The 27,264-nt window shown below is 37.9% G+C and overlaps 1 protein-coding gene across 2 annotated transcripts; it reads left to right on the top strand.

The window, feature by feature from the left end:
- The first annotated feature begins 1,359 nt into the window (after window positions 1–1,359).
- On the top strand, window positions 1,360–22,803 carry LOC127988436 (sodium- and chloride-dependent taurine transporter). Of its 2 annotated transcripts, none has more exons than XM_052591197.1 (14): window positions 1,360–1,551; window positions 7,092–7,321; window positions 8,146–8,280; window positions 9,365–9,599; window positions 9,880–10,012; window positions 10,894–11,028; window positions 11,689–11,792; window positions 11,908–12,032; window positions 13,835–13,947; window positions 14,687–14,824; window positions 15,554–15,656; window positions 17,216–17,316; window positions 19,909–20,079; window positions 20,160–22,803. In XM_052591197.1, exons 2-14 carry the CDS (start codon window positions 7,093–7,095, stop codon window positions 20,313–20,315), a joined length of 1,878 nt encoding a protein of 625 aa, XP_052447157.1. In that variant the 5' UTR covers window positions 1,360–1,551; window position 7,092; the 3' UTR covers window positions 20,316–22,803. The 2 variants fall into 2 exon arrangements, with proteins under 2 accessions (XP_052447157.1, XP_052447156.1); XM_052591196.1 differs by lacking the exon at window positions 1,360–1,551 and adding an exon at window positions 5,212–5,347.
- The last annotated feature ends 4,461 nt before the right edge of the window (window positions 22,804–27,264 follow it).

Below are 27,264 nucleotides of genomic sequence, written 5' to 3'. Positions count from 1 at the left end.
TTTATTCAGGTTTCTTTTCGTTTTTTCTTAAGGGTTTTCGAACTTAACCATAGGAATGCTCTGGAATGATAGTTAAAGTGAAAAATGCTATACAATTACATTTGAATGTATTTTTAAAAAAAAAAAAAAAAAATATATATATATATATATATATATATATATATATATATATATATATATTATTTTTCTCCAGATTTTCATATTCTAATTTTGGGTAGATAAGTATTAAATAGTTCACCCAATAATTATAATTTACTCATAGTTTACTCAACCTCAGTTCATCCAAGATATTTATTTCTTCATCAGAAAGGATTTAGAGAGATTTAGCACCATTGGTTCCGAATGGGTGCCATCAAAATGAAAAAAAATAATAATGATAAATCATAATAATGCACAAGTAATCCACACCGGTCTATCAGTTAACATCTTGAGAAGCGTAAAGCTGCATGTTTTGAAGAAACCAAATACATCATTAAAGCATGTCAACTTTAAACCATTGCTGCTAGCCAAACTATGAGTTTATAATCCATACTAATGTTTCCTCCACTGGAAAAAGTCCACCCCATGTTATTTTCTTACCTCAAAGTCCACCAGCACATTTATTTAGAACTGATTTCGACTGTTTTTGCTTGTAAATGTGGTTCGATCTGTCCATATTTCTCTCCTGATTCAGACATCTTGGATGACCTGAGGGTAAAGATTAAACATTCAGCAAATCAATCCTTTAAACATAAATATACTGCGGCTTTATATTTGAAAAAAAGGGGTGACTCACCAGATCATCCTCCTATTTTATAAGCATCAAAAACGGTTTAGCTTACAAATGTGCCTATACTGAACCTCAGATATAAACTGACTCTTTCTGCATGCCACTTTGCCTGTTTAAATGCAGCTGAATCTGACTTTAATGAGATTCTCTGGAGGTTTACAGTTACCAATGGCCCACGTATTCAGACAGCTGATATTAAATTAGAGATGCTCTCGTCTGAGGTTCAGTTAGAGGCTGTTCAGTTCAAAGGGCCTGAGGTGCTGTAATGGTTCCTCTTACCTATCAATGTCACTCACGTCTTTGGCAGGACTCACCCTGCAAAAGTTAAGTGACAAACCAGATGAGCCACTCTTTAGGCATAACTCACAGGAATCATTTGGCATCAAGTGCCATATTTCACTAAACTTTCGCTTGCTCCTTTCATTTTCATACACTAAGATTACTGTATCGCAGCACAGGTACTGACACAGCAGTGCCTTTACGGCCAGCAGAGGCGCATTTGATGAGCGAGCAGCAGTGATGCGCGTTGGTCGGAGGCGCGCTTTTCTGAACACACAGGAAGCGGGCGCTTTAAGAAGACGCGCTGCTGCCGCGCACGGGAGGCAGGCCGGTGTTTTTCCACAACTGATGTCTAATGGTCACCCATGTTGAGAGACAAAGGTCAGAAAAAAAACGCTCATAAACTAAATGTACCGCTGCCGCTGTTATTCAGCACCGAGCCGCCGCACAATACAGAAGGGACACGAGCGTTTCAAAGGAATTAACGGAAATAAACATTAAAGGTAACATTATTTCCCATGTTTGCTCTTTGGATTTAGTAGAAACACGGATGCGGGACCACTGATGTTTTATTCAATTTTTACCTAAATTTACCTTTTAAGAATCTTTTTTTTTCTTTTCTTTTTACATCATTACTTAAAAGTCTACAGCTTGCCTTATTTGTCACACATAGTTTCAATAGGAAGTAGGCTACTGTATCAGTTTATTTAAAAGATTCTGTCTCGTGTTATTAAGCGATTTAAACAATGCCTTCAGTAATAGACATATTATAAGAGAATAATATAATGGCTTGTTGCATTTTCTTGTGATGATTCATGATTATTTGACAGGCTTTTAAACTGCTGGTCCAATTCTGTGCTGCTCTGTGCGTTTGTGTTGATGCTGTCACTTGTCATTGGGTTTCTCACACTCCCACTCTAGACAAATATAACTGAGTGCTGACTGCATGGAGTTAAGAATAGACAGTTTGACGTCCCCTCGATGAAAACTTGTATCGTCGAGGGGCTTAACAACGCGAGATAGCGTCAAGCGGGTGGAATAAAGTTAATGAACATTTTACGCACACGAAGATGCGACTGTAGACGCAGCCGGGAACGGTGCGTCAACAACCTGTTGGATGCGTTCTCGAGAAAAACTAACATTTCGCGAAAGCTTGTGACACGGACGCGCATCCTTCAAAGCGATCGGATGCAGGTTTGCTGTCGTTGGTCTTGTACACGTCTTTGGCTTCGGTTCACACTAGGACAAGTCCTTGCGTTTTAAAGCGAGACGAAGCGGAACTGAAAGCAACTTGAGGGGGATTTAAAAAGCGTCTAACTAAGGCGGCGTTTACATAGAAAACGTTTGCTTCTTAGAATATTGTCAGCGTCTTTGCTGTAAGTTCCTCGGTTCTAAAAACGCCGTTTCCAGTTTAAAACCCCAGTTTCGAGACACCTGCGTTCAAGGTGTGAACGGCTTTTAACAAAATTGTTTTTAACTTGACACGCCATGTTATTTGTAACGAGATGCTGCGAACCGGCCAGATACAACAGCTTTTCGTATGAAACAGCATCCTGAACTGACTGTGCTATAAAGTTGTCTCGCAAACAGGTTCACCTCATGCAGAAGTCTGCTTTGGGTTATGCGGAAGTCAGGCAGCTCACTTGCAGTCCCTGCTCAAGCAAACACAATACAGGATACAGAGTTAGGTTTCTATGCACGTTGCCAGCTTGCATACCCAGCACGCTGATAATAACAGCCGCAATGCATTTGGAGCAGATGCCATTTTCTCAGTGAGGACGAACACTGCCAAACAGTTATTCAGTGTGTTGTCTATATCTTAGTGTGTCATAAAAGAGAACTGCAAATATATGAGCCTATCAGCTGCTTTTTAATTGATGTCAATAAAAAGTAAGACTTGTTAACAAAGGCGATACTGTTTCATGACTGCCAACAAACAGCTCTGCCTAGAATTTGGTTTACCAGTTTAGACTTTGAACTTTTCCAACATTTTTTTATTATTATTATTTAGTTGTTTCTCTTTAATATACAACTTTAACATCGAGCAGACTGAATAATGCAAACACTTTTTAGTTTCTTAAAAATTAAACCATATAAAAAAAGAGGACAGATAGCAGAACAGCTCACTTTCTGAATGCAGTTCACTGACTTCGGTTCCCTTTCAAATATTATTTTTACCATTTTTTTATTGACATGAAACAGTCCCTGTACCCAAATTTGCCACCCATAAAAATGAATTTATTTGTCATCTTCTTTTTTCTTTCTTTCTTTGTTTTTCTAGTAAATTATAATGTCTTCAACTTTCCACTTGTTGTTTTGGTCAGACAATAGATATCCCCCTTGAATAAGCATGACATTTGTGTAATCATAAATATTCAAGGGTAGAAGTTCTTGGTGGACGCTGGAGACGTATGACAGAAATCTGATCTGATCTGCTACTGTACACTGACAAGTCAGACCAGTTGACTTGATTTACGGCATAAACATCCAGTAGTTAAATTATGTTTTTTGTGACAATACTGTACTTTAGAAACAGATGAAGTCCTTCTTTGTTTGGTAACAATGTCAATTTGTAGCAGTGTTGTTTCTTCAATGCATGTAGTGCAACAATGAGGAGTCAACAGTGTGTAAACTTTAATTATTAAACAATAGCTTAGGTTGTTCAATTATACTGGTGCTTAACTCTGAATTATTCTCCAAGAGTTGAGACCAATACTTAGATCCTCTCTCATTTATATTTAATAATGGGCATACTGACCCTGAATCCACTGGGTCAGATTTATTCTTTGCAATGAGCCGTAAAAGCGAGTGCTTTGTAATATAGGACTGTATTCCTACAGTGGGACCACCTAGTCCATGTCCCACAATGACCACAGCACTGCTGCAGAATGCAAATGCAAACGTCATAATCTCTATTGATAGAGTTTGGTTCACTATAGGCACTGCATGAGAGCACAATCCCTCATGTAATAGATTATTTACAAGTGGATCAAACTCTGCTGTCAACGCTTGACTTTAATGTTCATGACTTCAGTTTCATGCATCATTGCTACATGGTGAGGTTTACATAAATGGATAAGAGTGTGCTTCTAGTGCTCCGGACTCCGTTTATGTGGTGGAATGAGTACATAAAGGAAGGAATTTAATGTGAGAGCACTCAGGAAATGTACATGGTTCTAAAATAGGGATGGTTACGTAATGAGCCAAGTGCCTAGTGCCGACTCCAGACCTGAAGTCTCCCATGGTAGTTGGGACTATGTAGCAATCCTGTTGCTCAGCTGAGATGACAAAGTTGATGGCCCAACAAATCCCTGATGGCCACACAGGCTACGTGACCTATAAATGCGGAAGAACAAATCACTTTCTGTTAGGAGCTTCTTGGAGGCGTCTGATTGCGGATTCCGGAGTGAAGCTGCTCCATCTTCCTTTAAAGGTGCGATTGAAGTCTATTGTTTCTACATGGGAATCAAACAGACCTAGTCAGTGTTCCAAAGTAGGCTGCCATGTTTTAGAAATTCCACAGCATTCCAAAGCACTGTGCACAAAAATGGCAAAAAATGCCAGTGGATCCTTTGTTCTGCATTTTTGAACAAATTGCCTGATCCAAAATTCATAGAAATGGTCCTGTGAGCACAAATCGCCATTGTCCCTTTATCATGGCTGTGCTGCCAAATGCAAACGGCCGAGGGAAACAAGTCGTACAATAGGCTTTTGTTACTCGTCACATTTAGCCCTATGCAAATGTGTGTGGCATTGTCTTTGCTTCAATGCTGACCAGAATCTTAGTCAGACTTGTCAGTCAGTCAAATATTGTGCTCTGTCTTCAAACCACTTAACAAACGTATATAATTGTTCCTTGACTACATGTCATAGTGTGTTAAGCTAAGCTACTTGTCTTGAAAAGACAAGCCATTAATGACAGAAGCCTGGAAACCATCAGCTGTTCAAATGAAATACAACAGAGGTGTGGATTGCCATCCACATGCTCTTGTTTGTCATGTCTGCAGCTCGGGTTGCCACAAGTGGACGCGACACATGCAAAGATAAATAGTTTCAGATAGATCTCTGAGGCTTCTGCGGAGTGGAAATTTACCATCCAGCCGACCGCCGCTCGGGTTATCCACTGCTCCGAAGCTGCGACCAATCTACTGATTGCTTTTAATTGTCTTAGTCTGTGGGCGGGCCGTGGTGTCACCTCGGCTTACACTGAGCCCTGGAGAGATTGGGGGAGTGTGGTCAGAGGTATGGTGTCTGCTGAGAGAACAACACAGACCGATTGGATTCAGCCATGAAGGAAATGTAAGTGACAGGCAGCACGTCAATTTGAGAGAATGTTTGTGTTTGTGGATAATGGGAAAGGGGTCGAATTAGAGGAGTAAGGTTAAAGATTACACTTAAATGGAGTTTGTCATGTTGGATATTAAAAACTTAGATCAGAATTGTCTTTTAAAACTGAATTTATTTTATTGACGATTAAATTATTGCCAACTCGTGGGCAAACATGGCATTGCAACAAGGCACCAACCAGTTGCATTTCTTAACCCACTTGTTTGCTTGCTTTGACTCTCGGCCAGTAAAGTTTGTCACCACAGTGCTTAGAGTGGAAATGGAAAGTGTCTGGAGGATTTCGCTGTAGTTATGTAACAGAGCGTGTTTGAGTTGTAGCGAGCTCCTAAGCCTTTGAAATATACAGATTTAACCTACCTAAAGAGGATGAACATAATTTTCTGAAAGTTCTAGACCGTGTTTTACAGTCTTGTGTTGCCAAGTGTTTGTTCATGTGCTAAATTCGAAAACATTACAGACAATCACCAGTTAAATGGGAACTACTGTAAAAAATAACATCCAAATTCTTTCACTGTTAAAGACAGAGAAACCTCCGGAAGACCAATTTAAAAGAACTAACTTGAGTCCTGGCATGCTGCCACATTAGTTAGTATGTTTATTAGGTCGTATGTTTAGTAAAGAAACGGAAAAGAGAATATATGTGTATTTATTGATTGTCAAACACACCGTAGATTTTTCCCCCTCTTCTTCCGTCTCCTTGAGAGTAAGGAAAAAAGCAGGCTTGTGTTGAAGAAACCAGCCTCACAGTGGGGCTATAGTTTGTTCAAGCGTTGCCAGGCTGTAAGGAAGTCTGGAACGGGTAGGTATATTGGAGCTGACTTTGGTATCTTACTCTCTGGGATTCATCTTAGGGGCTCCATTGCAAGTTTGGCTTCTGCTTTGAAACAGAAGACGCCAAGCCTGACATAATTACTCCATCCTTGAATAGAATCCTGACAGCGTAAACACTGTGTTACTTAAAGGGACATGGGCAAGATAAACACATACCAGTTCTGCAGTTTTATTTTGATTAAATCAGATTTAATTTATGTGTGTGATGGTGTTCAGGGTTTCCTTGTGCGCCATAAGGTGACGTATTTCTGAGTGAAATGGGTATTTTGGTATTTGGGTATTTGCTGCAAATCCAATTTCCCCTTGTGGGACAATAAAGGTACTTTGACTTTGACTTTGTCCATCAGGAAGTAAATGGACTGTGAAAATGACAAAAATATTTTCTTATATTTTCTCTTGAATTGATTTCCAATAATATTAAGTAGTTAATAGTGTAAGTATACATTTACTTTGACAAACTGTAGAATGTGTTAATAGGTTTATAGTGTACAAATCATTTAAAACAAGACCAGGAAAATGTTTTAGGAAAGTAAAAATGTCAACATCATTTCATGTTGACTACAGACATCAGTTTAGGTTTTATGTACTTTTGGTCATAGCTAAGTTATTGTACTAAGTTTCTTTCAGTTGTGTCATACATGCCAATTTCCTGTTTTCAAACCACAAAAAGAAGATACTTTAATCACGCTAACCATCATGTTATATTCTTGTGTAAACATTTCTTATACCTGAAAAAGCTGCTGTTCTAAATTAACTATTTATGTTTGACCTAATTACAAATTATTTGAAAACTAATCTTTGTGATCTCTGAACCTAAGGCTGTTGGCATTCTGTCAAGAGTTCTGACCCCTTGTTTTCTTTTTAGCATGGCTCAGAAGGAGAAACTTCAGTGTCTAAAGGACTTCCACAAAGACATTCTGAAACCCTCCCCTGGAAAGAGCCCGGGCACAAGGCCAGAGGATGAAGCTGAGGGGAATCACCCCCAAAGAGAAAAGTGGGCTAGCAAGCTTGACTTTCTTCTGTCAGTCGCCGGGGGCTTCGTTGGTTTAGGCAATGTCTGGCGGTTCCCATACCTCTGCTACAAAAATGGTGGAGGTGAGTATATTTGTTGATACTTTGGACTTTGAACACCGAGGGACCATCATAAAAACTAAATTTCCTGACCTAATTTCATGAATCAACTCCAAAGATCATCAATTCGATAAATTCATTCAAAAATAAAAAAAATTGTAATTTACTCAACATCATGTTGTTGTTTTTTTAAACCCAAATAATAATCTTATTGTGTAGGATACACATGGAGATGTTTAGAAGCTATTATTTTTCCATAGAACACAAGAGAATGATGTCAACCATAAAATGTTTCAAAGTCATACGAAAATTAATCTCATGTCATACATTATCATGTGTCTCATGGCCAATTCATTTTCTATAAAAATGCACACACAAATATGATCTGAGAGTGAATCATGACTTATTTTGGGTCCTATGGACTTCTTTTTTGGTTTTTTGTTTTTAAGTTTGACAGATAAATTACTATCCTCTTTTTTTACATAGAATACTATACAATACTATACATTATGAAAAATCTTATCTGTTTCAGAGAATAATGTAAAACATTTGGAACGATGTTTCTCTTTACCCTCAGATCAACATAAAAACATTCACTAGCAACACATTAAAGACATTTCATTTACAATATTTTCTGAAAAATCCCCTTAGATTTTCCCTTCCATTTAGTCAATAACATAATTGTCATATCACTAACTTTCTTCACACAACAGAGATGCAGAAAGAGAATGAGAGCAAGTGTCAAAACCTTACATTGTAGTGGATGAACTCCTTGAGGAATATGAGTTAAACAGTTAATAGCATATAATAATTAACAGAATATTAAATTTTCTCCTGGCTCCATTTAGGTGCTTTTCTCATCCCATACTTCATCTTCCTGTTTGGTGGAGGACTGCCTGTATTCTTCCTGGAGGTTGCACTTGGTCAGTTCACCTCTGAGGGAGGTATCACCTGTTGGGAGAAACTTTGCCCAATTTTTACAGGTGAGTTTTTTGATCTAGTATTTAGTTTACCAGGGATTAAAATGGCCATTAGTGGAGAACAATGCTTTTTGCTGCCAGTTGGTGTAGTTACGGTATCTACCAGCAGGGGCAAATGGGACCATGCCAACCACTTTGACCCCTTGGTAAGGACACAGAGTGGGAGGTGTGTCACAGAGACCACCATCTGTATCTGAAGATAGGCTGTGCAAGACATACAAGTTTCATGTTAAGTGTCTGATAGGAAATATGTTTATTAAAAAAAAAAGTTGCAGTTAGGATAAACCCTATCGTCAAATCCACTAAAAAAAAATATATTTTACAAATTAGGTTAAAACTAGTCAGTCCTAGTTAGACCTTGACAGTGCTTTAAATTTCACACTTTTATTGACTTGCACCAAGAGCGATATGTAATAGATTATTTCTTAATGGATAACGATACAAGATTTTTGATGATACGTGTGGTGTCATGGCTAAAGCTAGATCTAGGGATCAGGAGGTTTCTGGTTTGATCCCAATAAAGAGCAATCACCATTGCACCCTAAAAAGGAATCAAAACCTAATCCTTAAAAAGGATTAAATGACTACTTTGGGAAAAAAAGCAACAGATTTCCACTAAAATTTCTTTCTCTTATATAACAAAGTATATCAAACCTCACAAAAATGTCTTCAGACCACAAGTTCATTACTTATTTAAACAGAGTTTACCAGTGAGCAATCATTACATACAAACTGTTGAATTACCCATATCCCTCTGCCAGTGAATGAGGTGAAAGTTTTGGTCTGTTTTGCTTTCCAGTCAACTTGGCCAACATTGATTTACACAGTTCAAACTCGAAACCAATGTCTTGGATCACTTACCTCCAACTCTCGACAAGTTTATTCCATGTTTATACAGAAAGCACAAGAAGGTTGCATAGAAGTTTGTCATTTATTTATCCATTCTCATGCTCCACTGGAGCACAACTCCTTTCATTGTGTCCATTAAAGTTCTAATAACAAATCGCAAACACTTTGAACAACTACAATGTGCTAAGTCAGTCTAGAGTGCCATTGGCTTAATGGCATCCTTCCTCTCTTTGTACAGGTATCGGCTATGCGTCCATAGTGATTGTGTCTCTGCTGAATATCTACTACATTGTGATTCTGGCCTGGGGCTTGTACTACCTGTTCCAGTGCTTTCAGCCAGAGCTTCCCTGGGCAAGCTGCAACAACAAATGGAACACAGCAAATTGTGTGGAGGATACCCTTCGCAAGAACAAGACACTCTGGGGCGCTGCAAACGCCACTAACTTCACTTCACCTGTCACTGAGTTCTGGGAGTAAGTACTCGTTACTTGAGTACAATTTTGTTGTGTACTTTCAAAGCCATCTAAATCAAGCTATGAGCATTTAGTTGAGAAGAAGTGGGACTATGAAGCAAAGACATTGCCTTGTATATCTGTACAGTTGTCCTCAATCATTCCAAAAGATTGTGGCGCTTGTAGAGAACTCTTCTGCCATAGCAGATTAAACCACTTCTCTGATTATTTGAATGGTAGCTCCTTAAACATCCTAAAGGGCTTTAGAGTGTCTCACCAGCAAACATTCTTTCCACCACAGGCGAAATGTCCTCAGCATCTCAGATGGTATCGAGCATGTGGGTCATGTTAAATGGGACCTGGCTCTATGTCTGCTCGCTGTATGGGTCATCTGTTTCTTCTGCATCTGGAAAGGTGTTAAGTCCACTGGGAAGGTGAGCTTGTTTGCATTACACAAATCTTTTCAACTTCATTCCGTTAAATTAAGAGCTACGAATAATAGTTTTTACAATGTCGTTGGATTTATAAGTAGCTAGGAAGATTCGAATGTTACTTTAGTCAGTGTTGTCAACATAAACATACTAGCAGTTCCCTGGTTATTGGCAGTAATATTAAATATAGCACACCTCCTTCCTAATAGAGACAGGAAAGTCAATCAGCAGGCACCACCTCTTGACTTGGGCATAAGTTTCCCTTGAGCATGCATTTTTGAATCTTTTCATGGTTCCAGACACTGTCAGAATAGATTGCTGTATAGCAATTCTAGCAATAGCTACTACAATTTGGTGTTTGGATTTTAGTATGTTAGGAAAACATTAAAAGGCTCCTTTTGGTTTTCACTTGAAGCCATTAATGTGACGGAGCTCCATTAAAGGAGGCAAATGAAAGATAACTTTCCGTTATCTGTTTTTTTTTTTTTTTTGTGACAGTCTGCATATTTAACATGCAATTTTAAATTTACAATGCAATTTTAAAATGTACTTTTGTAGTTTTCACCAGCATTGTGGTCAAAATAACATTGCTAGCCAAGCCAAACATTACATGATGGGAGGAAAACAGCTGACCAGAAAGTAGATCTGCTAAAGCCAATATAAAACTGTCAGTGAAGTTAATCTGTAAATTGCATATTAGCCTTGGAATCATTTTTGACAGAATGTCATCTTAGAATGCTGGAAAGTATGACAAGTCTTTTAAAGACACAGTGAAAAAGCTCTGCTTTAGTTTTCTAAATTGTCCAATAACTTGCTAAGTTTGTGGGTTTTCATACAACCATAGCATTAAGTTTAACCTCAGTGTTCTTGGCTTTTCTGCTTAGGTTGTGTACGTCACAGCAACATTCCCATTTGTCATGTTAATTGTCCTGCTTGTACGGGGTGTCACTCTTCCTGGCGCAGCGGAGGGCATCAAATTTTATCTGTACCCAAATTTGACTCGCCTTGGAGACCCAGAGGTAAGATCTCATAGCTATTTTCATCAAAAGGCTTTATAATTTAACCTACACACCAAAACATGATTCCACATCACTTTGGTCTCTATGACTATCAACTTTGCTGAAAAGAACGACATAGTTGGTTCCTAGAATGCTATGTTTTGGATGGTGGTCTACATCAGGCTTAACTAGCTTAACCAGCAAGACAACCTTGGTCAACTAGCTGCAACAGAAAGACCAACTTTAAGTTGACCTACTTCCAAAACTAGTTTTTACTGCATGACTGTGCTAGTCCACCAGTGCTGTCTAGCTACTAAATCAGCCCGAATATAAATCAGCCATCTAAGATGGCCTTTTCACCAGGAAAAGTGCTGTTTACGCTTGTCGACATAATGTACACCATTGACCCTCTGCAACTTAAACCCAGAATAAACTTTGGATGTACAGTTTACAGAGAGAAACCCAAGATATGCAAAAGAGTCTACATAAAAAAAGCTTATGATGGCTTCAGTCAGAAAGCTACAAATCTAAACATGACGTGAAGTTGTTGCAACAATTTATATTAGTCCTTCATGATGTATCCAGTTCTGGAGGACCTACAAGAGGCTGAACGCATGCAAATATTTGAGTTCGTTTAATTCATGTTGTCAGTCAGCAAATGGTTTGGCGTCTTGTGTCTAGGTGTGGATCGACGCAGGGACACAGATTTTCTTCTCTTACGCCATCTGTCTTGGAGCCATGACGTCACTGGGAAGCTACAACAAGTACAAATACAACTGCTACAGGTGTGTTTCGAAGTCCCGGGGGCGGGAGGGGGGCTTAGTCCAGTGAACGGGCAAAGTGGGAACGTAGGGTACCTTTGTGTTAATTAACGAACTCCATGACATATGTGTGACATAGGGACTGTTTGCTGCTGGGAGGCCTGAACAGCGCTACCAGTTTTGTGTCTGGCTTCGCAATATTTTCCGTCCTGGGCTTCATGGCACAAGAGCAAGGGGTGGACATAGCCGATGTGGCAGAGTCAGGTACGAGGGTCAAGCAACAGTGATGGTGGGCACTGCTGCTGCAAATAACAACACGAAAAGTTTGGTCAACCCTGTAGAGAAAACAGCGGCAAACATCGACGCCTGTAGATAATTTGGAGCCAATAAAACTAGTTCCAGGACCTAGGACTAAAAAGAAAGCCTTAAATTCGGAACCTTCATCATCGGTCATTAGATAAAAACCAAAAAGAAATGTAGAAGGTCTCTTGGTGGAAAGCGGAATTCGATTGGAATCGACTGTAGAACTGTACGGAGAATGCATTCTTGGAGCCACTGGGAACATCATGTCCTAGTCCACTAATGGCGAAGAATCAACTTTTGTGTGAAACAGCATTGACTGCTGTTCAAGAAAGTTTCCACTGGTGACCCTAATCAAGAAGCATCTTGTGCCAAGTTCAGGATAGAGACTATTTACAACATGCTTTTGTCGAGTTTGGGTTTAAGTCCTCGAGAACTCTATGCAGTTTGACTAAGGTCGCCAAGTCAGTTCCTATTGGTTCCTTTTTCTACCTTGGGCACACTACATGGCCAAAAGTATGTTGACACTTGCATCTGTTTGGTGGGTTTGGCTATTTCAGTTATAGACTTTACTTACAAGCCGGAGCCTACAATGAAGTATACAACCCTGCAGTCTTAAGACAGAATGGTTTACTGCGATGTGGAAAAAGCTCTGACCTGAACACCATTGAGCACTGTTTGGATGCACTGAAACATCAACTGTGAGCCAGAAGGGTGTTAATGCTCATGATTTTGAAAGTAAATGTTTAGCAACCACATGGGTGAGATGTTCTGGTGTCTACATACTTTTGACCATGTAGTGCATATCAAACGTTTCTCAAAATGGCTCTTTGTCTTTCACGCTGCTTTTAGATCTGTGGTTCAGGATCGTCTTTAGAAAGTCTCATGGTGAAAGAGATCAGTTGATGTAATGACTGCTTTTTAAGCTCAAGTTTTTCTTCTGCACCGTTCATGCTTTGGCCCTTCTCTGTGGAGACTTTGGTCTAAGTATGTCTGGCTCAAGAGAGGTGCACAAAACATACATCTTTATCACTTTGTTTATAAGACACGCAAACCTAAACTTTACTTGAACTTCCGTGCATATCAGCACAATTATGTTTGTATGGAGCCACAGGATCCTTATCAGGGAGTCTTTCAGGATTATTTGGTTGGATAGATTTCTAAACATTTCAAATGGCAAGAAGCTGAAAGGTAAAAGGCTTTTTTTTTTGCAAAAGAGAAGTAAATTTGGGGGCGTTCAGTCATAGATGCATCAACCTGACTCTGCGGAAAGTGCATTTTATTGTACTTTGACATTATGCTATGTGAGTCGTTGTTTCAATTTGGTCTTTGGTTTAATTATATACTGTATGTGTTGTGCTTGTTTTTGCATCTAACCTCTGGTGAACAGTTTGGATCCTACATTTTATGTTGCAGTAGCAAATTGGGGTTGTTTGTATGTTACCTCTGAAGTTGTCCTTTGTAATGTTGAATATGGAATATGAAACACTTTCTAGACTTCAATGCTAACCTCAAGATGCTAATTTCGCAAGGAGATGGAGTGAAACAGTCACTGGACTGTTCATCAATGAACCACTGGCAGTAATTTTGTCTGGCTTGATCGCTTTGTCATGTAGATATTCGCTCATTTTTTTCTTTCAAGTCTCCCTTTGGTCTGTGCCGACAACGAAACGCACCATACCGGCATAGATCAAGGTGTGCAAATTGCTAGCATTGCTAATTGGGCTTTCTCCACTTCCCCACCCCCTCTGTTCTCTTTCCAATAGGTCCTGGCTTGGCCTTCATTGCCTACCCTAAAGCTGTGTCTATGATGCCACTTCCTACATTTTGGGCAGTTCTTTTCTTCATTATGCTTCTGCTGTTGGGCCTCGACAGTCAGGTAAGGATCATATGAAAAACGGTTATACCGCTTGAGTACCATAAGTTTACAGAGTAGTCATTGGATGCAGCCAGATGTTGATATTCAACCCAGTGTGTGGACCATTCAGAAAACATTTTTGGAATTTAATAGCTAATGGCTAAAGCTATTTTCTTAGCTAACAATTGCAGTGCTGTCTAAGTTAAATACAATTAAAAAGCTCTGTAAATTTGACAACAGATCTTTGTAGCAAAGTAAACCACAGTACACAAGAAAACATGTTAACAAACAGGGAAAAAAAAAAAATTGGCAGCTAATCGCCCATGCAGCAGTCATGTACGATCATATTTCTCGGTCCCAGTGAAACTAAATACTGCTAAATCAGTGTCCATCCACATTCAGTGGGTCCACTATACTGGAGTGTGGTGGTTGGACCGGTAAATAAAGTATCTAAAATAATATTAATGCAGCTGTGCTAGATAACATTAAAGGGTCTACTGTATGTACAGTACTACTTACAGTAATAGATTTCATTACAGTATGTTACAGCTTTATAGACCTATCAAGCTGATGCTGAACTGCACTGACCTATTTCCTATTGACTGTCCTCAAAGCCCAAAATCCTGAACAAAAAGCCACAAACTCAGTTTCATGAGCTTTATTCTGTCTTTATTATTTTACATTGTAGAATTTTCACTCAAAATATGAAATCCTTGATAAAACCAGTTTTGGATGACCATGTTACTTTTTCTTTTCCCAGTTTGTCGAAGTGGAAGGGCAGATCACATCCCTAGTGGATCTGTATCCATCCTTCCTAAGGAAGGGTTACCGGCGTGAAATCTTCATAGCTATAGTCTGTTTCGTGAGCTACCTGTTGGGACTTACCATGGTCACAGAGGTAAGCGCAACAGTCGAATAACACTTTTATGAAGGATTTCCCTTCAAATCCATACTAATTCTAGTCTTTAGCACTTTGCAAACAAATTGGACCAGCTGTTTTTTTTCCCCTGGCTAAATAAAGAGCATATCAAGTGAAGCTTATTTGAATGGGAGGGCACCATATGTTTTCCTTTTAGGTTTTTAGTGACATTGTCATTTGATAGTGTGTGACCCTCAACCAAACCCACAGTTCCTGTAATCAAGAACGCCACACTCATGCCAAATCTACTGCCCCGGCTCTCTCCCATAAGGAAGAGGCCTTCAGTCCCAGCAGTGTCTTATCGCTCCCGGTTCTATGTCTTTTTATGGAAGTCCTGACCTGCTTTGAGCAGTGAGAATTCCATAGAGGAATCACACTGCTATACTAGGAGATCCGGCCTGGTCCGACAATGCACATCTAAGATTCTCTTGGCCCCTTTCAAATCTCGACCCCTGATCACTAAGCTCCTGGAACAGTGATAAACTGGCAATGCTATTATCTGGCTTGAGCCACACACTGTCCCATTTTTCCGTGACATAATGTCTTATGTCACCCCTGTGCAACAAATGTTTTTGTTACCAAAAGAAAACTAGTCAAGTGTTTAACCAACCCTTGCTCAAAACAGTTCTCTATTGTGTCTGCCTTGCAATTACAGCATGTACCAGACTACTTTCTTTTTTTCAATACTTACTTGTGTCTGTTTTTCAGGGTGGCATGTATGTGTTTCAACTCTTTGACTACTATGCAGCCAGTGGCGTGTGCCTTTTATGGGTTGCATTCTTTGAATGTATTGCTGTAGCCTGGGTTTATGGTAAGTATAAGTACTGTAGTAAACAGACAATTTGACTTCTATTCATAACGGTGTACTGGATTATAAATAGGGTACACATTTGGTGTGCCAGTACTTTAAAACAAAACCTTGTTACTGTTATGCTTTCAATAGTAAAAATGCAAGATGTAGCATTTTGAGTTCATCCCAGTTACTGCATGATTACCACATCATAACAAATTATTAGTATTATTATTAATATTTATGGTTAAACACCACCACTCACTGACAAAGCTCCATAATTTGGACCTTTAAGCACTATTTCTTAATCTATTGACAGAAATGGCAACAAGCCAGCAAATGAGTTCTCTTTTCTTGGGATATGAAAAGAAAACCCTTATTGCAAATTACTTGTTATGAAAGGAATATTTGAGAAATTCTCAGGAGTGGTTCTATGTTTGAACAGAGCGTGTGTCATTTAGAATGATTTAGTTCACAAATCAGGGTTTCAGCTGTATGAATTAACGGTCGCTGTGTTTTTGACAAGTAAGACATGTTCCTGGATGAACATTATTGTCCAAAAATATAAACTTAACTAGGGCTGCACGATACTGGGAAAAAATGACATTGCGATATTTTATTTTTCTGCAATATATATTGCGATATGAAATCTAATCAAATTTTTTCTTACAAACAAAAATGGGGTGAGCATTTTTTATTTTATAAATGATTTAAACATCGACAACATCATGTCAATTGATTAATATGCGCGAGGGAGAGAGAGCAAGATGGCGCTTGTGTTGTTTGAAGATGGTGAGCGTGCGGCCGGGGCTCGCTCTCTCTCTCTCTCGCGCTCTCTCTTGCGTGCGCGCTCTCTGTCTCTCTCTGCCCTGTTAAACTCACAGGACTTAAAATTTTAAAACTGCTGTGCAATTAATCCGCGAATCACATTCGTCAAGGGCCGTACAGTTAATGAATAACGGATCAACTATGACAGCCTACATCACACATCCTGCGATGTGACTATCGTGGATTCGTACATCGCGATACCGATGCTTAAACGACACATCGTGCAGCCCAAGACTTAACAGACAGTTTTTTTCTGAAAATGTATATCTCAAACTCATTGGTTGATTGGAACAAGGATGTTGATCCAGGAACATGTACTTGAACATGTACACGCTCGCCATGAATTAACCTAGCTCTGAAAGAGTACATAACGTCTTTGTTCCCTACTGTCATGACCTTGATTTCTAAACCTAAATGCGTCAGCATATGCCAAACTTCTCTTGTTAATAGCGCTGCTGCTGAGGTGGCTTAAACCCTGCATGCAGGTAGAGTCAGGTTAAAACGCTAAAATCCTTTACTATGGGAGATTTTCCTGATAACATACTGCACTACTTGCACTACTTGTTACACAAACGTAACCCTACACTTCGTAATTGTTTTTCTCTGTCAACCCCAAACAGGACACCAAATTAATAAACCGTTAATGTAATTCTTATATAATGCAGCAACTTTGTTTCCGTCTATCTGCACTGTAGTATCATGTCATTATGTCTGTGTATTTCATACTTGATCACATTCTTCCTCCTTCACAGGCGCTGATAATTTCTATGATGCAATTGAAGAGATGATTGGTTACAGACCAAATCCCTGGATGAAGTGGAGTTGGACTGTAGTCACACCTTTTCTGTGTGTGGTAAGTTCATTTTAGGTGAAGAAAGAGTCGCTAAAACAGATGAAATTAGTAGTTTGCTTATTTATAGATGCATTGCAAAAACGTGCTTGTCTACAGTTCTTCTTAGGTCGCTACGCAGTGTGTTTTTCTAAGTTGACACATTGAGGTGCTATGAAAAAGTATTTTACACAGTTCAGTTTGAGATTGTGCTGTTCTACCCTCCCCCATGGCTGCAAATTCAAATGCTGCTTTTCCGCTTTGGATTTGCTGCAAAAATCCGGCTCCCATCTCACTGTAGCAGAGCTCCAGATGGGGTGACCATCTGCCTGGCCAACAGAATGAATGGAAGAAGCTGTGGATGAGTGCAGGATTAGTTTCCATGAGATCATGAATGTCGTTTTTCTGTGAACATCATAGGACTATAGGGGGAAAAAAAATCCCTTCCGTATGTACAGCCATACAGCTTTTAAACACTGAGGAGACTGAGGAAACCTTTAAATTAAATGTCTCTTTTGCAGTGGATTAACCTTTTTGGTTATTTTGGAAACTTGGTTTTACTACTTTAAATGGTGATTCACACAAAGAGAACTCTACATCATAATTCACACACACACAAAAAAATTATATATATATATATATATATATATATATATATATATATATATATATATATATATATATATATATATATATATATATATATAATAGGGGTGTAACGGTTCACAAAATTCACGGTTCGGTTCGATACGATACACTGATGTCACGGTTCGGTTCGGTTCGGTTCGATACGTTTTAGATACAGCAAAATGTAAAAACATCTCAACTTTTCAGAATGCCGCAAGCGCACCGCGGGTCATGTGACAAGAACCAACCAATCAGCTTCATCCTTTCCCGTAACAACGTTGAGAGCTCAGCCAAGATGAAGGAACAGCTGATCATAGTTGTATATGGATTGCAATTTTGAAATAAATTCAGTAGCAGAGCTACTGCAAGCGATTTTTAGAGCTGCAAATCCATTTATCCTTCGCTGAAATTTCCGCGTCTCATGGAGAGAGCATGTCATTGTTGCTTAGCAAAGACAGACGCCTCATGAGCGCTTCTGCCCAAGCGCTTTGGAAAGGAGGAGAAAGACGCGCTTAGCGTTTTCCATGCGTTTTTAGGCACCATATGTGAACGGCCCCTAAGGCGCTCGCTCACTCAGCACGCGCTGAAGGCTCGTTGCAAAATATCTAATGCATTTAACAGACCAGAAATATAAGATCCTAAAATAACCAACAGGTCTGGTGTTTGGGTTGGATTCCCTGTAAGCTATAGTGTCTAAATGCTGCAGGGATAGTTTGCTGCATGCATGTTTCTCCCAGATAGTACTGACGCATATATCCCAGATATTCCCGCTGTTTTTTTTTTTTTTTTTTTTTTTTTTTTTTGTAATCCCGCTGGTGTACCCTGTCATGTTGCAGATGCGACATACCGTTGTTTTTTTATCCACCACTCTCTTGCCATCACCATTATAGCTTAAAGGGAATCCAAAGTGCACCCAAACACCAGACCTGTTGGTTATTGGAGGATCTTCTCGTTTCTAGTCTGTTAAACGCATTGGCTATTTTGCAACGAGCCTTCAGCGCGTACTGAGTGAGCGAGCGCCTGCTGAGTAGCCTAACATAAACATATAAGATGGTGTTTTTTTCTTCTTCGGGAGTGTCAGGGGCGTTGCCTGTTACGTTGTTTGGGTTATTGGGCTACCTTGTTGAACGCATATCATTATATTTCTTTCTCTCTCTCTTTTTTTTTTTTCAAATATAATTAATTACTCCAACGAACCGTTCGGTATACATAATGCGTACCGCGTACCGAACCGAAAGCGTCGTACCGAACGGTTCAATACGAATACGCGTATCGTTACACCCCTAATATATAAATAAATAGATATTTTAAATAAATAGATAAATTAAATTATTATTATTATTATTATTATTATTAATATTTTTATAAATACAACTGAAGCCTATTTTAAAACATTTATTATTATTATTATTATTATTATTGTTATTGTTATTGTTTTTGTTGTTATTAAATGGCAAATAATTATCAAGCACTATTATTATTAAATAGTACACACTGATTTGTTTACAAATAACTACATTAATGATCAACAATTATATTTATTATTTGCGTTTAATAATGATTAAAAAAATAATGTATTATTGATAATGTCGGTAAACAGGAAATAAATAAATCTATTACTTGTTTTTTATATATCATTATTAAACAAATTAGGCAAAACTTTTTTTTTTCTTTTTATAAAAAATGATTAGCTAAAGTAAAATGATGCTTTTTATTCAATAATAAACAACACACAATTTGGCTGTTTGAAAATGCAGACGTTTAGAAACAAATTTGTGAAAACTGTGACATCATGCACTTTTGTTTAATCTGTAAGCGCGTAGTGTTTCTTTACAAAGTGACATCGCTTTAAGAGTTTTTCAATAATCTGTCAGTTTGATGAGTCTGTGAGCTATTACATATGTCATGCACAGTAATGGGAGATACTACTTTGTATTAGACTTGGATTGAGTGTGCTGTTGTGACCACTGCTTTTTTCTTTTGCTGCAGGGATGCTTTATCTTCTCATTGGTTAAGTACACCCCTTTGAGATACAACAAAGTCTACGAGTACCCGGACTGGTCTATTGGAGTCGGTTGGACCCTGGCCCTCACGTCCATGATCTGCATACCAATGGTGGTTGTGATCAAAATCATTCAATCAGATGGACCCCTCATAGAGGTGAGTCAATCGTCTCAATGACAAAAATGGTTCTTCACCAATGAACAAGCCAATTATGTTCCTTTTACATTTCCCTCCAGAGGATCAAAGCAGTGGCGGCACCTGTGAGAGGAGGAGCCAGTTCTCGCCCTCAGGAGTACCAACCCAAATGCAATGAGCTGGCGCAGCCGCTGGACCCCAACTGGAACGGAGGCTTGATGAAGCCCACCCACACCATAGTAGAAACTATGATGTGAACGCTCTCTGTGAGAGGATATAATGACCTGCTTTTCCATTGCATATATATATATTTATATGTGATATATATATATACTAAAATTATACTCTGTAACTTTTGACATAGTCGTAGGACCAGGTTTACATTGCTACGCATCTGCACTAGGAGTCCTTGTTTTGTTTTGATTTTTCTACAGAGGAAGTTACACTTTTCTGTCTGTATTTTTAATATTTTTATCATAATGCTATTATATTACTATTTTTGTCGCTGTTAATAGACCGAGAACAGATCTCAAACAGCAGTATCCTGAACATAGAACCATGCCCGTTCTATTTTAGAAACTTTTATCTTGTACATATCGAAACCAAATTAAGCTGTTTATTTTTTAGAGAATTTAGAATCATGGGGAAACAAACAAACAAACAAAAAAAAACACAAAGGGCTCCATAAACGCGAGTTGCAAAAAGTGCACATTGGTGTGCAAAGATCTCGTCCTCCCCAAACGTGAAAAGTTCATCTTTTTAGGGATAGAAGTCGTTATGCATTATTGTGTCCCGACAAACTGTGTAGACTGGAGATTGTGCTGTCCGGAAGAATCGAGCCGTTAGCACTGCTTGTTTTCAATGCACTATACCACATAGGACACTACATTCTCCATACTGTTGCACCATTTAAATGGATAGTTTACAGAAAAAAAAAAGAAAATTGTCATCATTTACTCACCCTCAAGTCGTTTCAAACCTGCATGACTTTAGTTTTTATGTGGAACAGGTATAAGAATTATTCAACGTTTTTTCGTCAATAACATTTACACGTTTTATAAGAATGAAAATTGACACAAACACTGCATTTTAAATTAAAAATTTAATAAAATGTATGCATTTAGCAGATGCTTTTATCCAAAGCGACTTACAGAGCATTCAGGCTATCAATATTTACCCATCATGTGTTCCCGGGGAATCGAACCCCCAACCTTGCGCTTAATAGCGCAATGCTCTACCAATTGAAGCATTTCAAGCATTTGATTTTTAAAACATGTTTCAAAGTTCAAGTTTTTGATAATGCCAATGTAAACTATAAAAATACAAATTTGTAAGAACATTGACATTGTATTACGTGTTCAGTCTGTAAGCGCGTATTGTTTCTTTACGAAGTTACCTCGCCAACTACTGGCCTGGCATACATAATACAGCATTTTTAGCTGTTTTCGCAGATATAATCTTCTAATTAGTTCCGCAACAGAAAGGAACAATGTGAGAGTGAGTAATTAACAGAACTTAATTTTTGCACAAACTGTACCTTTAAGTCTGTTTTGTAAACTTTCCGACGTCGTAAGTTGGAAACGGCGCACGACTTTGGAAATATGCAGCACACTAATTCTTAGCTGTCTCTTCCCACTTCTAAAGATGCATTCACAGTGAGCAACTTTTGTAGCAGAGACAATAGGTGTGTCCATTCTATCTGCGCAATTATCAGCAAAGAAACTGCGAATTTAGAGTAAATCCGGGCCATCCACTGTGCTGTTCGTAAGTCGCCCACATTGATTCATAGACACCAAACACATTCTGATTTTGGGATGTCAGAATGTAAAGCTGCCTGGAAAGGTTTTAAAACCACATAGATTCAGGGTAGTTTCGTACATTTTGTATCAAATCTGTTTGTTTGTATTTCCAATCACATTTGCCTTTTGTATTCAAAAAAATATCACTGTATTTGACTGATCTGTTCAGCAATTACCAATAGATATCATACACAACTGTTAATCAACAACAACAACAAAAAAAGCTTGCTGCGAACTGTAATGTGCAATACTTTGTAGAACGATATGCATTGTTTCTTCACCTGTCTTTCAGAAAGTTGGTACTTGGAAGTGTGAAAATACGTATGATTTTTAAGCTGTTGTGATATTTCAGAAACAATGAACAGGGGCCAATTTAAGCTACCATGAATGGTATGCTGAATTAACACCAAAAATTCAATGCAGATCTACTTACTGTGACAATTTATACTTTTTTAATTAGAAAGTCAATCTTGATTCTAAGGATTACGCCAATGTTATGGATTCAATTTATTGGATTTAATATGGTTTTTTTGACATGGCCAAGTTGAAACGGTAGCAAAGGGAGATGCTCCATTGATCTCAACAGCTTCTACTTTGGTATGCTTCATTACAGAAAATTAATTGTAAATGTTAATGTTGAAAGAGGCACAATTTTTAAGCAATACAGAGATTAATGTGCAGTCTCGGTGTGTTTCCCGCTGTTGTGCATCTCGTGTAACCCTTCCAGTTTTGAAGAAGCGCTAAAGGGGGCAGTGTTTATAAATGCAAGAGAGAAACTTTTTAAAGTAATGATTAGAAATGTTTTATTTTTTTATTTTTCGAGGATGTGTGTAAAAAAAGCATGTATATCGTTAAAAGAATTTACAGTAACCAAAAAAAGAAGAAAAAAGGAAAAATGGAAAAAATAAGTTTTTATCTCTTAATAAACATTTATCTTTTAAAAACCCTTCTGATTGTGGTGAACCTTTGTCATTCAGAATTTGTAAAATGGCTTTACAGTTTATTTAGTGTTTGGTTTTTAGTTAGATCAAACAAGGTAGTGCTGCTTTGTTTGGCTTAAATTCTGAGTATAAACTCCACATGTGTTATTCCTCTGACCTCAGCATCTTTCACCATGGTAAATATGGAATTTTTGGCTGCCTACCATAACCTACAAATAAAAATAAACACAGTGCATAGGCATTCCATAGGTGAATGGAAGGAATGATTGATTGTTACGGGACTGTTTATTCTTAAGAGGAACAAATGATCTCAAGACAACAAAAACAGATTCATCAGGGCTTTTCTGGATGGCATCTTTTCAGTTGTTTCCCTCTAAAGGTCTTATTTTTTTATGTTAAACCGGATTAGCATCCTTTAAAAATGCCAGAACATCAACACCCACAGTCAAACTCATCTGCCGCAGTGATGCTCAAGTTAGGTTTGGTAAAAACGCTGCAGAGAGAATCCAGCTACAATCACATCCCTCAGGATCTGCCTCCAATCAGCAGAAATAAAACATCCATCTGAACAACCTGTGTGCTTGTAGCTCAACACCTACAATTAACTTAAAAAAAAAAAAAACGCACAATATACGAAAAAAGCATGCAAAAGCATTCTTACGTACAATGTTGCAAGAAACAATTTCTGTAAAAATGTTTTTTTGAAAGATTTTTATTTTTTAAACCACCTGTTTACATTTACATGATTTGCTCCGAACTTAAGTGGAAATTGAATGCATCGTTTTACACAAGAGTGTTTTTAGAAATGTAAGAATCAGTGGCTTCTCATAAATGTCCATTTAAAGTGCTCAAACACATTGAATTTGACTCAGAGTGGTGCATTTTACCTCTTTTATTCAGCTGTTTTTAAAAAAGGATATCATTAGCACATTCCCGTATCGATTGGGAATGGGTCTCAACACCAAACCAGTCTAGCCAAACCACGAAAAGACTCGATTATTGGTTCTCTTTCTCCATTTGTGCTTCAAATACGCTGTGGAAACAGCAGGGTTTAGAGTTCATACAAAAATACTGTACATAGAATAGAACTTTCATATTACACATTCAAAAATACACAATAATATCAATGCATACATTAATCAGGAATTCCAAATGCATAGGGATGAACACGTTTGGAGCTTTATAAAGCTTATGTAAAATCCTTTAAAAGCCTTCTCTGGTCTCAATATTGCACATATAAAAGGAACCCCATTGTCTTTCCTACTGGAATAGTACATACAACATGTTAAAATACTTACACTGAACAATACCGTGGTTAAACGTCTCCGCAATAAAACTGTCCCTTCTCTGATACTTCACTCGATGTGCCTACAATGTGGTCTAACACAGTAGACCCCCCAAAAATATTTTACACAAAATAAAGGTGCTCTTTTGTAGTCAGCTTTTGGAGGCAGTGAGTAGAATTACGCAAACGGCAGGAAGGTAGAGGGGAGAAAAAAAAACTGAAACTTAAAGGGGCCTAGGAGCAAGCCTTGGGTAGACTCCTAATGCAATGGGCCAGAACAGAGACTCTGATTGTTCAACAAAGTCTTGAAGAACAATGAGTGCTTTCTACTTAACTGCAAATAGATTTAGCTTGTGCTTCCAACATGGTAGTAAAGACTGCAGGGTGAGGAAATAAATTCACCTAATCCACAAATAATTACTGGGTATAAGTGCTTTGGTGTGGACAAGACCACACTGAAGAAGAAATAACCCCCCAAATCAGACTTTTAAGTGTGGGAAAACTGTTTGAATCACACAAGGGAGGAAGTCCTGTATGAGGGGGAAAACAGGATATAACTGAGCTGATCATTGCTTATGGTTATTAGGTGAACCAAGAAACATTTAAGTCTGCCACCCATACAGATTTACTCACACTCTTAAAAATAAAGGTTCTTTATTAACACTGATGGTTCCATCAGGAAACTGTAACATCCACGGAAATGGTCCATTTCATAAAAGGTTCTTTACAATGGAAAAATGTTCTTTTGACCTAAAAAAAAAGAAAAATGTTTTTCACACTAAGAAAAAAATGGAAGAAAAACAACATAATAGTGACCTTGTCCATTAAGCACATATGATAGCTTTGTACTAAAAATTGGCAATAATTTTGGTAAATAATGACAGAATTTGGATTAACTATTTCTTCCCTTCATAAAAGTTGGATATGAAAAATGATACATTTCTTCACCCAGGATAAAAAAAATACTCTGTAAGTTCTGTCCAAACTATGTATATTGGAAACGTAAAACCAATTAAAGACAATGTTTTTGTTTTTTAGAGTATTTAGAACACAGTGTTCCATTGCCAAAAAAAAATGGAACCAATTGCCAGAATAAAAATGCTTCTAAATCCATAAATCTAGCCCAGAAGCATCTTAACAGTGGTTATTGAGAAACCCAATTAAATACATTGCTTGTCTGTTTTTCGAGTACTTAGGACACAGAGTTCCCTTTGCATATGAAAAAAAAAAATGGAAACAGTTCCCAGAATAAAACCGGTTATTGACTCCCAAACCTTGTCAGGAGGCATCCTTAACAGTGGTTTCCGTTAAACTTCAAAGACACTGTATTCCATACATTAAGCTCACAAACACACACAAAGGGATCAGACACACCATCATCAAGTTAACTTTAACCAGTTGTTCACATAAAATGTTCTTGTGGGGTGAAACGGTTTTCAATAGCAGCAAAATATTCCATGATTCAAACATGCAACATGACAGACGACACTAAACGTCCTCAGTTCCCCCCTCAGCTGTCAAGAGAAATTCAACCACACACAGCCCAATGGAGTCCATGAATCTCACATTTGTGAAACACTAGATAAATGTTTAGTGGGGCCGCACATGTCCAACGAGACGTGACTTTGTAAAACCTCGGTGCCCCACGAGTGTGGAACACGAGTTAACGATGTGACGGCTTTACAAACTCTCCTGATCTGATGTGTCTGAAATAGCCTGTGGCGGAAACATTTGTAATATTTGGCCAGTGGTGGCAAATGGCAGCCTGGCGACAGTCTACCGTGAAAGAACGTGCCCTTGAGGCCTGGACGTTTGTGGTGACTGGACGAATGCTACATTGTCCAGCAGTTTGGTGTTAAAAGATCAATAGAGGTATGTGGAGAGAAAAGGTAGGGCTACCACAATATTTACTATGATAAGCTTTTCAAGAAGTCAATGACAATGACAATTTCAGGTTTTTTTGCACAATATGCATTTATATATATATATATATAAATGCATATTGTGCAATATAACCTGAAATGACTAATATTTATTTTAAAAAACAAGAATTTTAAATGAGAAATGACTGACTATGAAATGTTTAAAACTATGTACGTGCCATTTTTTGTTAAATAATATTTTATGCAACATATTTAATCAAATATATTATATTTATATATATATATATATATATATATATATATATATATATACATATATATATATATATATATATATATGTGATGTATGTGATTTTATGACTATTGCAATAAAAAGTAATGGCACACTAAAATATACCCTATTCATGTAAAATGCATACTCCTGAGAAATAAGAAACGTGTTGTTGTTGACAGATGCTGTGAAGTCTTTGTTGGCAATATCAAACATTAACTTTAGTTTTAAAGCAGCAGGCAGTCATCATGTGCATTGTTGTCATTTGCACTTGTGGCCTGAAGCCTTGTTTGTATGTTTGTGTCTGAGGCAAACAGAGGCAAATTTAAGTTTATTTGTAGGGAGTCTATAATGTTTATGCGTTTAGGGAACAAAGAATGGCGGTGTTTTGGGAGAAAGTACAATGTGTGCTCGAAGGTATTCCTGCAGTGACTCATCCATCACTAAAACCAAAATAAAGCTTAATTTGTAGTTTTGTTTTGGAAGTAAAAGCACTTGCCATTGAAAATGGAAACATAAGAAATGTTTACGTCTAATGGCGATCTACTTCAAAAGCAGAATTCTTTTCCTTTTTTGTAAACATTTGAACACAGTGTTTTTATCAAAAAATAAATAAAGTAAACAGAAACACACCAAACAAAAAAGAAAAGAAAATTGTAGGAAAACAAAAATAGACATCTTGGCCACAAATTCAAAATTAAATTAAATGTTTCCTCGTTTAAAGTGAATGCAATCACATTACACTAAATCATACCTTCGTTTGAGGTTCGTAAAATGAGGGAAATGAATCAGCACAACATTGCATTACTTACTAAATCAAGAAAATTAATAAGTAATATGTGACCATGGTTTGAAAAAACAAGGCAACAAATCAGCAGAACATAACCATGGTTAACTAAAACAAGGGAACAAAATCTGTATGACGTGGCCATTATTTTGCTAAAACAAGGGAAAGAATCAGTTCAACGTGACCATTATTTACTAATATGAGGGAACAATTTAGTAAAACATGGCCACGATTTACTAA

The sequence above is a fragment of the Carassius gibelio genome, chromosome B22 (assembly GCF_023724105.1).
Source record: "Carassius gibelio isolate Cgi1373 ecotype wild population from Czech Republic chromosome B22, carGib1.2-hapl.c, whole genome shotgun sequence".
NCBI classification, from domain to species: Eukaryota; Metazoa; Chordata; class Actinopteri; order Cypriniformes; family Cyprinidae; genus Carassius; species Carassius gibelio.
The sequence above is the reverse complement of the archived record's forward strand: the minus strand, read 5'-3'. Positions and strand labels throughout refer to the sequence as shown.